At 36.8% G+C, this 16627-nt stretch overlaps 1 protein-coding gene across 5 annotated transcripts in view; it reads left to right on the top strand.

The window, feature by feature from the left end:
- PTPRD (protein tyrosine phosphatase receptor type D) overlaps positions 1 to 16627 on the top strand; it is a 354190-nt gene that overhangs the window by 303385 nt on the left and 34178 nt on the right. For all 5 annotated transcript variants that reach the window (XM_062600476.1, XM_062600475.1, XM_062600474.1 and 2 more), the window contains 3 exons: positions 1112 to 1287; positions 15189 to 15308; positions 15806 to 15960. In XM_062600476.1, coding sequence (XP_062456460.1) covers positions 1112 to 1287; positions 15189 to 15308; positions 15806 to 15960 — 451 coding nt within the window. The remainder of the gene's footprint in view (positions 1 to 1111; positions 1288 to 15188; positions 15309 to 15805; positions 15961 to 16627) is intronic.

Here is a 16627-nt window from a genome sequence, read left to right as displayed (position 1 = left end):
CACCATCCTATCAGCATAGCCATTTAATATGGTTGATGGAACCATATTAATATAATTATTGAATATGGAACCAATTAATATAAAATAATATTAAAAGATATTAAAAAATAAAAACAGAAATCAATACATCAAAACATATATATTCCAGTACATACACAGCCTGAGTTAAAGCTGGACACTGCACCACTGGGTCCAGTGGAGATAAGACTGAGACCTCTATGTCAGTATTATTCCTTTCTGTGAGCACAGCCACCTTATTAGTTCAAAATAATAACACGATTTTCACTGCAGCCAGTACATCCTCCTCAGACTTGGCAGATGGTGCGTCTTGTCCAGCTCTCAGCACAACGTGTCTGCAGGTCTCGGATTCTGGCTGCTTTTTACACAGGGATTTCATTTTTGTTCAGACTTATGAAGGTGCTTATTTCATGCACATGCCTTGTTGTGGATGTGACTGTTTCTTAAACCTGACTTATGTAGTGTGGTTTTTTTTGTTAAAATAAAGCTCCTGGTGAAACAAGACTGTAATCCATTAATGGGGAAAATGTGTGTAGTGATAATAATAATAGTCTGGCAATTTTAACCCTTTTCCCTGTATTTAAAAGAAAAGCAGTGAGCTAAACGGGAGATTTAAATGCAGATGAGTCAGGTCATCTGATGGAAAGGTCACCCTGTTAGCAATGTTCTCATTTAAGGAAATCTAAAAGACACTTCCCTTGTTTGTTTATTTTTAATTTTAATTTAGTAGGAATGCAGCAAACGTGACTGACAAGATTAGCAAAAGGGAAAAAAAACAAGTAACATAATATCACAGGCCATTTGTTTCTCCAAGTGTGACTGACTGACCGCTGCTTTGGCAAAAAGAAATGGGCATATTTTGTAGTTGTAGTCAACAAAATACTTCTCAGTAGTCTTTTAAAAAACATTTCATGTAAATTTGATTCCAGGGCAAATTTCTCTCTTCTAGAAAGACCACTCCTCTTGTAGTTTTTTTATATTAATTAGTTATTAACTATCCACTGATTAAATGATCCAGACAGTGCAATGCTCACTCCTACAACAGGACAGCTCAGAGGTGTTGCCCAGTGTGCTCATTCTTCTCTCTTTGCAGGCATTCCTGGCAGTGACTATATCAATGCCAACTACATAGACGGTTACAGAAAGCAGAATGCATATATAGCCACGCAAGGGGCGCTGCCGGAAACCTTTGGGGACTTCTGGAGAATGATGTGGGAGCAACGAGGAGCAACAGTTGTCATGATGACAAAGCTAGAGGAAAGGTCGAGGGTAAGAAAAGCCTATCAGTATCTAGCAGAATACAATGTTAATGATACCATACCTGAGTAATTACTCACATGAGGTTTGTGTTTGTTTAAAGGATGTTTGTCTGCCTCCAGTATATATGAAAGAACTAATATTTTTAAATAAAACTGCCACTAGTTAGAAGTATCCATAATGTTAGCTTCACCTGTGAAAATACCTGGTCATACCACTTATTTCGTAACTTTTATATATACATTGGGTAAGAAACTCAAAAACACTTGATCCACAGTGATATTTTTTGCTGTTTTAGCTAATTAGAAACATTAGGAGGTGATGGAAAATTCTAGTTCCTCCATAGTATCAAGCATATGAGGTATCACCCTGTTATAAGGAAGTTAATATATGAGAATAGCGTTCAGTTTTCAGATTTATATTTGTGGAAACAGCACAAGCAAAGTCCTGCTCCCAAGGCTCTTGGCACTGTCCCACCAAAGTGGGAGATGGGTTTGGAGCCGCGAGGGAAGGCAGGCTGCAGAACCATGGGGGACGGCCCTTAGCAGAGCAAAGGACACCTTAGTCACTGAGCAACATGTGGCAGAAAACGCTATAAGTAGAAGGGATCAAGAAAAGTTCTGAGAGAAAGGGGAGAAAGAGAGAGAGAGAATAGTGAGAATGGGAGATCTACCATCCAAGAAAGCTTTTAAATCAGTAGAAAGTATCTGATGGAGATAACCGGGTAATAGCTGTTAGTTAATCAACTCTTGGATGACTTCCATTTCAAAATGAATTCAATTCAAATGTGTTTGCCTGTAGAACTTGGGAACCACAAAGCCCCATGCTGAGTTGTGTTGGCATAGGTATTTTTTCCCGTGCTTGGATTCATATAGTTGTAATGATCACACAGCGTGTTGAATGTCATGGCAGCAGTAATTCCTTTTGGGAGGCTTACTGGAATATGTTTTTATTTATTCTCTTACCATTTCACCACTTCTTAAAAACAGACTTATTTTTTGCCATTCAAGTAATGTATAGCAGTCTAATTATAGAGTCACTGTCTGCAGGTAAACTGAACGTACAATAATACCACTGCCTGTACATACCTGCTAACAATTCATAGTACGTTGCGGAGAATAATTTTATCAGAATGCTTCATTTTATCTTGACACTACAGGCCTTGGTTAGACTAGACATTGACAATTGTTTTGAATTAAGCAAATGAAATTCTGCCTATTTCATCACTAATTGCTCTTTATATAATAAAGTGGTTGCTAAATTACATCAGTGCTAAGCCAAAATCTGATCTTAATAAGCAGCCCATTGCAGAAGGTGTACTACTTTAAATACCTGAGAGTTTATCTTCACACTGCTGGCCACAAACAGCATAGGAACGGTCAAGGAAGATGTTTTGATGTAACTAAATGAAATTCTACTCATTCTCTTCACTACTTACTTGGTAAAGTTTCAGAATAACTCTACCCTTTGCTGACTGTACTCTAAAAAGCACTGATCAGAATAGTAATCACCACCACAAGTGATTAGCATGCAATGACAGTACAGGCCTTGAGTGTAATGAGAAACCAGAAAATCTAGTCAATGGAGTGTCTGTGTACTCAGTGCTTATGTTTGTGTATTTCTTTGTGCATAATTTAGCTCTTTCTTTGTTCATAGATGAACAGAATTTTGTGCACTCAAATCTAGAGTATAACAGACCATGTATCCAGTACATAATCCAGCTCTGATCTAATTTAAATGGAGTCTGCAACCCTGAATATGTCACAGAGGTTACTTCATCTCCTCCTAATACTGTAACTCCAGATAATATAATTAATAGTATTGATCTTAAGCAATAGTGGGAATCCCTATGCAGGAAAACAATATGATGACAAGATTTCATTCTGATTTTTCTTAAGCTATCATTTGTATGTAGCATATTCTTGTAGTAGGAGACTAAGTGAAATTTTAAACATGAAATACAAAGAAAGTCTATTCTAATAGAGATGAAGATCTTTGGTAATTTTGTTTTTCATGTTCCTTTGATTCCTTTTTGACTGCTTTTGTGTCTTGGCAGCCTAATCGTTATTCCTGCTGCAAGGCAAAATCATTTCTCTCTGGGACTCCATCTACTTTCCATCTTCGTGTCATCATTTCTGTTTAGCTTGCTTTCTTTGTTGTTTAGTGCTGCAGCTTGGTATCAGCCTTTTTAACCTGGGCTGCATAGACAAAGATGAGGATTTTAATTGCATCTGCAAAAGCAGAGGTACTTCATTAACATGTGTTATATGTGAGACTGACTTCCACTTTGAGAATGTACCTAGTTTACAGCTGAGTACATCAAATAGAGTTTATTTGTTTCTCATTTGTTTGCCTGTAAGGAAGTTTGAGTAAAAGAGAAGCTCTTTCACTTATAACATTTCAGACGTTATTGTTTTTGTTTAAAATATCATAACCTGAATCTCACATAGCCCAAGCCTGACAAGACAGACAAAGTCAATCAGATCATTCAGTTATCACATGCATAATTTATATAAAAAAGGGTTATACACATGGAACCGTGTTGATAACACACTTGTCACATGCATATGATTAAGTGACATAAAAGGTCAACCTAAAAGGTTGGAAAATAGAGATTGAAAAAAGCAATTGTGTGTTACAGTGAAGAAAGCTATAAGTCAATGTGAAGCATTAAGGCTGAAATATGATACCACTCTTTCCCCACCACCATTCTCTTCTCTTCCTCCTCCAGCAGTCCAAATTTACATTTTCTTTTATAGATCCTCTTAATAAATTCAACATTTTGAGAAATTGACTGCTATTTAATATGAACTTTTTTTTTTTTTTTTTTTTTTTGTCAAACAGAATATCACAGAGTAGCAGCATCACAGGATAGTTGAGGTTAGAAGCCATCTCTGGAGATCATCTACTCAAAACCCCCAGCTCAGCAGGGTCACTTAGAGCATGTTGCACAGGGTTGCGTCCAGGCGGGTTTTGAGTATCTCCAGAGGAGGAGACTCCACAACCTCTCTGGGCAACCTGTTCCAGTGCTCTGTCACTCTCACAGTAAAGAAGGTCTTCCTTATGTTCAGGTGGAACATCCTGTGATTCACTTTGTGCCCATTGCCTCTTGTCCTGTTACTTGGCACCACTAAAAAGAGTCTGGCCCCATCCTCTTGACACACCCTCCCTTTAGGTATTTGTAGACCTTTATAAGATGTCTGTATTCTATCACCTCTTATCCCCTCTCAGTCTTCTCTTCCCCAGGCTAAACAGGCCCAGCTCTTGCAGCCATTCCTCACAGGGTGGATGCTGCAGCCCTCTGATCATCTTTGTAGCCCTACGCTGGACTCTCTCCAGTAGCTCCATGTCTCTTGTGCTGGAGAGCCCCAAACTGGACACAGTACTCCAGGTGTGACCTCATCAGGGCTGAGCAGAGAAGCAGGATTACCTCCCTCGACCTGCTGGCAACACTCTTCATAATGCATTGGAGCTACTTTCCAGCAGGTCAGCCCCCAACCTGTACTGGTGCCTAGGGTTATTTCTCCCTAAGTGCAGGACTCTGCACTTGCCCTTGTTGAACCTCATGAGTTTCCTCTCCGCCCAACTCTTCAGCCTGTCCAGGTCTCTCTGAATGGCAGCATAGCCCTCTGGTATATCAGCCACTGCTCCCAGATTGTCGTAGGTATCATCAGCAGACTTGCTGAAAAGGCACTCCGTCCCCTCATCCAGGTCATTGATGAAGAAGTCGAACAGGATGGGACCCAGTACTGAGCCCTGGGGAACTCCACTAGCCACAGGCCTCCAACTGGGTTCCACGCCACTGAGGACGACCCTCTGAGCTCTGCCTTTCAGCCAGTTCTCAATCCACCTCACTGTCCATCTTATAACCCACATTTCCTGAGCTTCTCTAGGAGGATATTCTGGGAGACTGTGTCGAAAGCCTTGCTGAAGTCAAGGTACACAACGTCCACTGCTCTCCTCTCATCTACCCAGCCAGTCATTCCATCAGAGAAGGCTATCAGATTGGTTAAAAACTATTTCCCCTTGGAGAATACATGCTGGGTACTCCTGATCACTTTATTTTCCTTCATATGTCTGGAGAAGACATCCAGAATGAGCTGTTGCATCACCTTTCCATGGATGGAGGTGAGGCTGACTAGCCTGTAGTTGCCTGGGTCCTTCTTCTTGCCCTTCTTGAAGATTGGAGTGACACTGGCTTTCTTCCAGTCCTCAGGCACCTCTCCAGTTCTCCAGCACATTTCAAAGTTGATGGAGAGCAGTCTGGCAACCACACCCGCCAGCTCCCTCAGTACCTGTGGGTGCATCCTATCCAGGCCCATGGATTTGTGGATGTCTAGCCTGCCCAGAAGGTCTCTAAGGCTTTCCTCCTCAACCAAAGGAAAGTCTTCCCTTCTCTGGACTTTCTCCCTCACGTCCAGACTACAGGATTCCTGAGGGCTGCCCTTAGCAGTAAAGGCTGCGGTGAAGAAACATTCAGTAATTCTGCCTTCTCTGTATCCCTTGTCACCAGGCCCCCACCCTATTCAGCAGCGGGCCCACATTTTCCCTGGTTTCCTCTTGCTACTGATGTATTTGAAGATGCCCATTTTGTTGTCCTTGACATCCCTTGCCAGATTTAATTCCAGATGGGCCTTAGCCTTCCTCATCGTATCTCTACATACTCTGACTGCAGTCCTGTAATTCTCCCAGGTAGCCTGTCCCCTCTTCCTCATTCTGTGAACTTTCTTCTTCTGTTTGAGTTTTGCCAGGAGCTCCTTGCTCATCCATTCAGGTCTCCTGCCCCCTTTGCTGGACTTTTTACTCATTGATACACACTGCTCTTGAGCTTGGAGGAAGGGATGCTTGAATATTAACCAGGAGAAGGCCTCATTGACTTCCTCTTCATGATCAGATGGCCTATAGTAGAGACCCACAACAGTGTCACCCGTGTGAGCCTGCCCTTTAATCCTTACCCATAAGCTCTCAACTTGCTCTTCATCTACCGCTAGGCAGAGCTCAACGCATTCCAGTTGCTCTCTCACATAAAGAGCAACTCCACCACCTCCCCTTCCTGGCCTGTCTTTCCTAGAAAGCACATATCCATCCATGGCAGCATTCCAGTCATGTGAGCTATCCCTCCGTATCTCTGTAATTGTAATGAGATCATGGCCCTGCGACTGCACACAAATCTCTAGTTCCTCCTTTTTATTTCCCATGCTATGTGCATTGGTGTACAGGCATTTCAGAGAGGTAATCGAACATGCAGGTTTGCCAGGAGGGGTACAAGAAGATTCTCCATAGTCATGTCTCATATGCAGTATAAGTGCATATGCAATATAAGTGACCAGATGAAGATAAACTCACTTCATAGTAAAGACACTACTGTCTCAAAAAGGCATCATTTACTTCTTCCTGCCCCTAGTTTTGGGGTAGGGTACTGTCGTGGTTCAACCACTTAAAAGAAAGTTTAATATTTTCCTTCTTCACTATGTAATTCCCTTTTGCAAGTACACTTCACTATTACTTTTTAAAACTGATATTAAATATGTTTCTCCATTGTTATCCTCATTGGTAATATTTTCTGTGTTGGGACCTCACCAACATTGTGAATATAATTAGCATTTGCTGTCAAAAAACAAGTATCAGATTAGAACTAAATGCCACTATAGTGACCCTAACAACTTCTTCAATGAGAACTAGATTTTAAACTTCTGTATTGTTGAGGAAATATTTTTGTATTGATAATATCAGCATTGGTCTTATTTGCTAGTGGCTAAATGAATAAATGAGGTTACTGGTTTTGTGGCAATCTGCTATCCTAATTTGGACAGTCACTTAACCATCAGGAAATGAATATCATTATCTATTTTGTATGCCAAGAAAGTACAAAAATTTAAACTTTGAATTTTACTGAGTCAAAATTAGAACTTCTTGCAACTGGGACATCTTGAGATGTATGTGATCCTGATTTTTCCTTGGGAAATGGGGAGGTAGATACAATCATAGCAAGAAATTCATGTGTCCTCTCTTGATTTTTCAAAATGAGCAAGGCACATTAAATTAAATCGAGATTTTTTTTTTTTCAAATTCAAGTAATACAAAGAACAAAAACATTTGATATGCAGAGTGGAAAGTATAATTGTACCTTGGTACTGCTTAGTAAGAATACGTTTGAAACAAACTACTGGCCACCAAGATGGTAAATTTTGCTACAAGAACTAGAAACATAAAGGCAAGTCTGTGAAGAACCTTAAATTCTTCTGCTCCAAAAGCACAAATTGCTAACAATTTTTATGAAACTTCATTAGCTGACAACAGAGTAGGTTAACTTGGTTAATGGAAAGCAATAAAATGGATACAGTAGTAAGTTGACAGCAAAGAAATCTAAGCATGTTGTTTTCTTGCCTGTCTGAAATGCACAGAGATCTCAGATAAATGTAAACCTAGCAAAAGAGTTTTATATGGTTGTGATTAAGACAGTTTTTTATTTACTATACACAGTTTCAACAGCATATTTAATATCTTCCATCCTAAGTATATTTTGACAGGTAGCACTGAAGATATTCCCTGTCAAAATGCTGGATCCAAAAAAAAGGTGACAATAAAACATCTTCACTAGTAGGAATACAGAAATCATCAATATGTGCACTTAATTCATTAAAGATGATCTCACTGTACTCCCAAGTGCACCTGTATTCCACTGTGTTTAGACAAAACATCAATGATTAGTGAATAAAAACTACACTGATGTTTTGTATTGGACATCATAGGTACTTAATAATAGTTTTGGAAAAGCTGTGAAATATTTATTTAAATACAGGAAAACATAAATAAAAATTAAATCTACTTACTGCAACTAGAAAAATGTATGTGTCTTTATCTGGTAAGAAGCAGCTGTTCTAGCAGGCACGTTAGCAGGATAAGGCATATGTTGGAAATGGCATTTTTTCCTGTTAACTGTATTGTTTTACTAAAAAAGAGATGATTGTACAGTTTTATCATTGTTTTTTCCTTAATTTTTAAGGTTAAAATAGCCATAACATACTATGTGATTTTTATTTTACCTTTTTAATGCTCTTGGCATGTTAAGATATGAACCAGGATGAGAATGAATGAGAGAGCTGGTCAAAATATGAAAAAAGAATTCTGAGCACATGTAGACCATGTGTTAACCAGATTTATAAAAACTAAAATAAAAATGTGTAGGTTTGTACTGTTTTTTTCACTGTGACAGAATGCACTGGCTACAATCCAAGAATTACTACATCGTTGTAAGTGTTAGAGTTGGTGGTGTCACCAGTCTACCTTGTCACAATTGTGAAAGTCGCCCATATGGCTGTTCATCATGAAAGAATTTGCAAAGGCATAAGGGCAGGAAAGTGCTCAACTTTCAATAAAAATCAGTCAGTCCTAGTATCCAGTTCCAGTATCTAGTTCATATAATGCCACTGTTAGAATCTCATCCTCAGTCTGTACGGACACAGACTATACTCACCAATAAGGTAAATTCCCTTTTCCTGGCCAAGTTATGGCTATGCCAAGGTACCTCAGCTAAAACTCAGACTGCTATTTTATACAGGAAAAAAATAAAAAGAAAAACTGTGCAAATGCCATATTATAAGCAGGGTAAATTTTGTGTGAAAAGAAATGCCAGAACACCACTGCATATGGCTGAAAGTAGGTTTCGGCATGCCATGTCTGGCTGTTCCAGACTAGAATCAGCTTTACTTACATGCATTTGGAGCCCGAGATCATACAGAATAAATGCCCTGGGTGAAAAGATGTTGCAAGTTATAGAGACTCTACTAGAGAACAGTAACGATCAGAGATTAGAGAGAAATCATATCTTGGGAAAGTCAGAAAGAATTGGAATTGGTTTATATTTATGAGAGTAAACAGAAACATAATAGTCTTCCAGCGTGTGAAAGGCTGATGAGAAGATCATGGCACTCAACTGTTTTCCCTGCCTGTGGGGATCTAGGAGGGAGAATTGAGCTTTGCTACAGAAGTGATTTGTGTTAAACTGAAGAGGAAGAGGGTGAGGCAGAGATAGTCAACTCATTCACTCTTCCCCTTTCTTCCATTCGTATAAACCTTTCAGGAAGGTCTTGCTGTACTTAACTGTTTGACAGACTCATCCTTCAAAATTAATTTATTACAGTGGTTCACCAAGACCCTGCCTTCCCTGCTGTTAGGAAGAGTTCAAAAAGGGCATCTCTCATTGATGCCAGCATTCTGATTTTGAACTATTCTTGGCTTGAATAGATAATGATGATAGTGAAAGTTGAGATAGAGAATGCGTTTCAAGTATGCCCAAGATTCCTTTTAATATCAACTTCCTTTTGTTTTAATAACCATTCCACACTCACTCTTAAGGATTGGACTAGAAATAGTTTGGGGTTATCTTTTTAATTATCAGTTATCTTTCAGTGTTAACTGTTAGGCTACTAATATCTCAGAAATTTCAAAAAGTAAGAGTGTAATGAGACTTGATTTGCAGACTTACTACAGAACTAAAGTTTGTTTTAAGTTGATTAGCTTAAAGTTCATTTATGTTATTTCTCAATCCTGTTTGAATTTCTATTTCAGGATTACTGTAACTAAGACCATAAATAGAATTTTACTGCACTGAAGAAATGCCTATTTCTTACTCTGTTTCTAAACTCAAAATACTTGGTTTAGATGAACTTCAAATGATGACACAACCTGTAGCATTCTAACATGACATCTTCACCTTTACTCTCTCATATGTACATATCTGCTATAAATTATCATCAGAGATGAGTGCATGCAGATGCTCTCTTTTTGTAGTTGAAAGTGGATTCACAGAACCAAAATTTCTTGGAAGTGATTAATTGTTTTGGGGAATCTGTTCAGGAAGACTTAAAAGGAGTCTGGGGCTGAGTAATCAGTTCATCTAGCAATTCGGACTCTCCAAAATAAGTATGGAAAACTATAAACTGTTTCACCCTTATTTCTGAGTAGGATTTTATATTTTTAATCTGTCATTTACACATACATCAAAGTGAATGAGTGATATTTGGCCAAATTTTATTCCAACATAGATTCAAATATGTGTTTCTTTTATTAAAATTATTGCATTACAGTCTCATGTACTAAAGTCAGCTTCTATGATCTTGAGACTCAAATTAGCCTAATCTTTAAAGGGCAAGGCATTATTGTGAAAAGAAAAATTACTTCAGAGTAGCAGCTGCTTGGGGACAGAACATCACCTGAATGGTGTAAGGCACCAAGCTGGTCCTTTTAGGGTTTCAGGCAGACCTTCCCTCAACAACAATTGGCAATACCTTATTACAGTACATTTGTTGGTATAATTCAGCATCATTTTAGAAATTCTTTCTGAAGTAAGACCATCTGGAAATCTCTTAGAGATTTCTTCTTTGTAAAAGACTATTAGTGGGACGAAAAAGAAAGCAAGAAGTTTGTTATATAGTGTTATTTTTTATTCTAGATTTAGCATAATTTATATGCTACTCTTACAGCAATGAATTTGCCTATTATCTATTTTCTGTTTCTTTCCAGAACTTCATTCTGTACTTACAATCTCAAATGGGCTGGAACAGCAGACTTACATGTTAAGAATAAGCTGAAGGAGTTTTTCAGCCTGAATGATAGACCTTTATACTGGAAAACTATTTTTTTACTGTTAAAAGTCAGAAATTCTTTGTATGAGTAGGTTCATATGGAAATACACTTCTTTCAGCTGTCTTGGTGCAAGGCAGCACCCTCTGTAGTGACTGTGACTTGCTGAAGTGTGAATATCCATGAATACTCTCAGGAACTCTGTAGATATTTAAACTCCTCAGGTCTGAAATGGTCGTAGATTTCTAATTTTTAATGAAGAAGAAAGCATTTACGTTTTCTTACAGCTTTACTTTCAGTGAATGCTCTTAATCCCACAAAAAGCAAGGATTTGGATGGTCTGTGTGGAAGAATTCCAGCAAAAGAAAATGTGGTTATGTTCAAGGGGCAGAGGGTACTCAGGCTAAAAGAATGCATCTATTATTATTTATGTCTTCTAGTTACAGCTATTAGAAGATTTCATAATACATTTACTAGTTCTTCGAGAGCTAATCTCATCTCAGAGGTAGTGGTTTTGGCAATATGCAACCTATCATCCTGAGATAGTGAAAGCAGAATTAAGTGATAGGCTTGTCATTACTTGTGATTTTGTCTTTAAAAAGCACACTTAGAAATCAACAGTGAATACTTTCCTGCTGATGCATTTGTTTCATTCATCTTGCCATCTTTAATGACAGGCAAGCAAGCATTAAAGAATTACTGGTGAAAGGTGTTTTCTTTATGCACGTTAGGGGGACAGCAAAGCTTTCATGGAGTAAATGTGAGTATAGTCTATAGAGAAAGAGATCAGCACTTGGGAATGAGAATTGGTGGATAAGAGGCTGATGACCATGGAATTCACCAAAGGCATATTATGAACTAATTCTGTAAATAAATAAACTCTGTAATCTGTGTTTCTGGAGGAGGAAGTAATTTATCAACATCATACCTTAACAGATTAAAATTGTCAATTTTCCAAGTAACATAACATGAGCGAGAAATAAATTGCCCTGTCTGAGCTAAGCACAGAGCAAAGCGCTAAAACAAAAAGAGGGAAAACATTTTCAAAATTGACATGTTGACATTTAGTGTTGAATTTTGGATGACTCAAGAGGTTTGGGATTTTTTTTAATCTGAAAAAAAAATCCTATGAATCCCCTGAAAAATAAACTTCAAGTACTGCAAGCTGGAATAGTTCATTTCAAATTTTTTTGGATAAAACGTTTAATAAGAACTCTCTCTCAGGAAAACAGTATATCAGCAGTTGAGCTATTTTATTTGATTCTTTTCTGGAAAAGTCCAATGGAAAACCTCATTCTGATCTCTCACAAAGATAAATTGAACTCCAAATTGTTAGGAGTATTGGGAATATAAGGTTTATGATCACAGAGTGCAAAAGTGTAGGAGGCAAGTAAGGGCACAACTTTGAATTAGGCCTCTTGTTCTAAGAAAAATCAAGAGGCGAAAGGAATAAAAGATGTATTTCCATCATCTTATACTTCATGTGCTCTTTCAGAAGATCAAATCCACGTCAATCCAAAATCATTCTTACTGTCTAAAAATTTGCTACTTTTTTCATCAGTTTCCAATTTTAAGTAATGAATTCACTGGAGTAGAAATTGTATTTATTTTGGAACAGTTAATGTCAGCTTCTAGCAGCAAGCCTCTGTATCAACGAACCCTCACAGAAAATAATTTTTAGTAACTGTAGTATGATTGGCGTTTCTGTTAAACGAACTAATAAATGAAAAAGCAAAATCTACACCTAAAAGAAAGGAGCATGCATGTTAATTTTCTCCTAGTTCCCAAAGGAACAATTTTCTATGGGCTTCTAAATATGAGTATATGTTTAACCTTAGATTACTATACTTTCAATATCTCTCTTCTACATCTCCAGTAGAAGTTTCAGATGGAAATGTGTTAGAAAATATCTGGGCTTGGAGAATAAACATCTTGCAAAATTATTGATTGCCAGGTGGTTATAGCGTTAGAGGATGCCAAAAAAGACCCCTGAGAAGATGAGAAAAAATAAAAATAAAAAAAATTCTGTTAATCTATTAATTTATAAATTTCTATTTTTTTATTTATTGAACAGAAATGTCTCACTCTCAGAATCTGTTTTTATCAAGTATCTTCAGTGAGAAAGCTGACTGATTTCTAAGGCTTTCTGGAAGCTGGCACTGCTTCTGTAGGTATATGATTTGTAAATGGGAGCTCACTGCAGGGCAAAGAGGAGGTACATATGTTCAGGTGTGCAAAGACACATCAAGACATTCAATTCTTCTATTCTTTTTATTAAAAGTATCATTAAGTGTTATTTAAAATTTTATTCATCTTTTAAAAAGTTGTTCAGATCCAAACAGATTTAGTCAGAGGTTTATACTAAAACTGTGGTTGCTAAGATTACAAACAACAGCTTTTATGTATAAAAATTTTCCATGAAAAAATATATAAGATGTCATCCTGCATGAAATATGACTCAACCACAGTTTGTTTGGCAAAAATACAGCTAACCAAGTTACGCTATGTCTATCTGTACTGTGTCTATATTGATGATAAACTGAAACTGTATTTAGTGCAGTTATTTAAACTAACTGAATTGAAAATACACCTTTTTGTCTGATTTATGGAAGGCCACAATGGTTTCTTTCAGCTTTGGGAATCTTGCAAATAAGTCACTGATACTCATGGATTACCACAAATATTTATTCTTTCACTTTCCAGAAAACGGCACCAAGAATTTCCCAATTCCTGTTAATAAGAGGATATTATACTCTATTAATCTCATTTATAAGATTGTGGAACAAATGAAATATCAACCAATATCCTTTCATTTTGTTTCTGGTAATTAAGCTATCATTTCCTATAAAACATATTTCAAGGGTTTTTTTTGCGTCTGCAGACCATTTTTCACCTACCTCAATGGTCAGAGTTTTTACGTTTATCCAGATCACTTGTTTTCAGACTATGATTTGTGACCCATTAGCGATCTGTATCCTGTGATCCTCAAAATGAAATGTTTTGCTAGCAAAGGTTCTTTGTAACTGAGAGTTTGAAAGTGTCCTAGGTCTTCTTCATAAGTAGGATGCAGAGTGAGAAAACTGAAGAACACGTGAATTTGAAAGAAGCATTTCTTAATTTATCATTTTGAAATAATCATCAATTTTTCTATTTTTCTTTTCAATCAGCTTCTTTTTTTAAAAAAAAAGAAAAGAAAAAGAAAAAAAGCATTTTGCTTTCTTTGCTTCTGTTGGCTTTGTCTTTTCTCAGTGAACTTAGCGTGGGTCTGGCCTGTAGTGACTAATGAAGACACTAAACAAATGCAATATATAGTTATTGGGCTAAAAATTTATAAGAATTTATATTGTCAACAATTCTGTGAAACTGCCTGTCTCAGTTCTACATATCATTCACTGCAAGTAAAGAAGTTTTCAATTATTCAACTCCTATACTACTTTATACCAACCTATATGATTGTTTTAGGGGATCAGCATTCCTTTTTCATAGCAGTTTTCATCTTAAATAGCATTTTTAACTGAAACAAATTATCAAATCTGAGAGAAGATGATAAACATAGGCTTCTGTTATGCATCATCTTTTACAGAATTATTTCAGCTTGTTAATATTCTAAACAGCAGTGTTTTGAAATGGAGATTTCTCTGAAATAAATGTCCTGTGTCTTTTAAAATTTGATGAACTCTATCAAATGATGTTTTTTAAATGCCCGTGAATGCAATTTCCTTATATGTTTCATAACACTGAACTGAGAAGGAAATTATATTGTCTTACAGTACACTTCATAATTTCTGGTGCTATTTTATTTATCTGTTTATTAAAATTACTTCTCACCAAATAAATTCAATGTTTCACTGAGACATATTTCTATACATACTAAGTGTGGTTCATATTAGCATCACAACACCATTTAATAAGTTCTGAGACTAATTCAAAATGTTCAATATAGATGAAATAAGACAAATATTCAAAAACTTGTATATTAAGCACTGCCAGATTAGTGTTGTTATTAAATTCTGGAATGTAAAAGATGAATTACTGAAGGCTTGTGTCAGAACTTTACCTAGTATAAACTGATTTTTCTTTAGCTATAAATATTTCTGGGCATTTTCTGAATTCGGCTCACTGAATTTACAAATATCTATTATAGAATAAGATCTTCTAGGCTACAGACAGAAAAGCCATCTGCGTGGATAGTAAAATAAATTTCTTGTGTTGAATCCTTGTGTTAGAACTTTGTTGAACATCATAGTTCCAGTTACTTTAAAAGACTACAGTGATACACACTCAGGTTCATTAATATATGAAATAATTACATTTTTTTTTCACTGCAGGTGAAATGTGATCAATACTGGCCAAGCAGAGGCACAGAAACTTATGGGCTAATCCAAGTGACCCTCTTAGACACTGTTGAATTAGCAACATATTGTGTTCGTACATTTGCACTTTACAAGGTACATTTTCTTTCTTTTTTCCCTCTTCCTTGCTTCCTTGTTTGCTTTCCTCATCCCTTCTCCCCTTCTTTACTCTCTTTTTCTATCTTTCTTTCTTTTTCTCTCTCTTTTTCTTTTTAACGTAAAGATGTTTTTATGAAATCAGATTTGTTAGGGATTTACTTAAATCTTGATCCTGCTGGCAGCACTGAAGAATGAAACAGCTGTTTTGCTATCAGAGTGTACTTTTGAAAATGAAAAATTAGCTGAGGCACTTGCAGTTGTTGTGATGCATTATTGTGCAGTATAGCTGAAGTCCTTATGTTATTGCAACCATAAAACCTGCAATTTAGAATATAAAAAAAATGTTTTCCCCCATAGCCAGAGCTTTTTCTCCCTGGTTCCAATATGATTTAAGTCTTATTTCCTGGTGTATATGCTTCTTTGGCTGTTTCATTCAAAAGTGTTGATACTACATCAAATCATAGTTGTTTCATGAAGTTTTTTCCATTTCATAGAATGGTTCAAGTGAGAAAAGGGAAGTGAGGCAATTTCAGTTCACTGCCTGGCCTGACCATGGTGTTCCTGAACATCCTACACCGTTCTTAGCTTTCCTGCGGCGAGTCAAAACCTGTAACCCACCTGATGCTGGACCTATGGTTGTACATTGCAGGTAAGCCCAGACTGCCTTTCAAAGCATCTAGAACTATCTTACATCAAGATTATCTTATCAGATAAAAACATTGTCTTCTTTTAGGGTATCTGCTATAGTGAGGTTTCACTGTGGTTGTGACATCGAAGAGACTTCATGTCTCTTGCTTTTGAATAGGTCAAAAAGAAAGATGGTTGCTTTGCAAATTAGGGACTTCACTATAGCACTGACAAGTTGGATGGACTCAATTTTTTTTTCCTTTGGTCGATGCAAAAGGAATTCATTTTAGAATATCTAAAGGTCTACAAGGAGAGAGGATGACAGTGGTCTGCAGGGAGCATATATGTTTATCTATGGCACTCAGAAGCCTACATAAAGAAGGAAGAGGATTCTGTTGTTTTAAGAGCTTGCACACTGAAAAAAGGGCAAGTTTGGGGTGATAAAATATCTTTGAAATATTTTTCTATTGTCCATATTGTCCATTGTTTATCTATGGCACTCAGAAGCCTACATAAAGAAGGAAGAGGATTCTGTTGTTTTAAGAGCTTGCACACTGAAAAAAGGGCAAGTTTGGGGTGATAAAATATCTTTGAAATATTTTTGTATTGTCCATAAAAGAGCATGAAATTTAAGAAAGATAAATGGGAACTTTTACTGACAGTAAGTAATTCATATTCAAAGTTAAACC

The sequence above is a fragment of the Rhea pennata genome, chromosome Z, assembly GCF_028389875.1.
Source record: "Rhea pennata isolate bPtePen1 chromosome Z, bPtePen1.pri, whole genome shotgun sequence".
NCBI classification, from domain to species: domain Eukaryota; kingdom Metazoa; phylum Chordata; class Aves; order Rheiformes; family Rheidae; genus Rhea; species Rhea pennata.
This window is presented reverse-complemented; position numbering and strand designations above follow the sequence as displayed.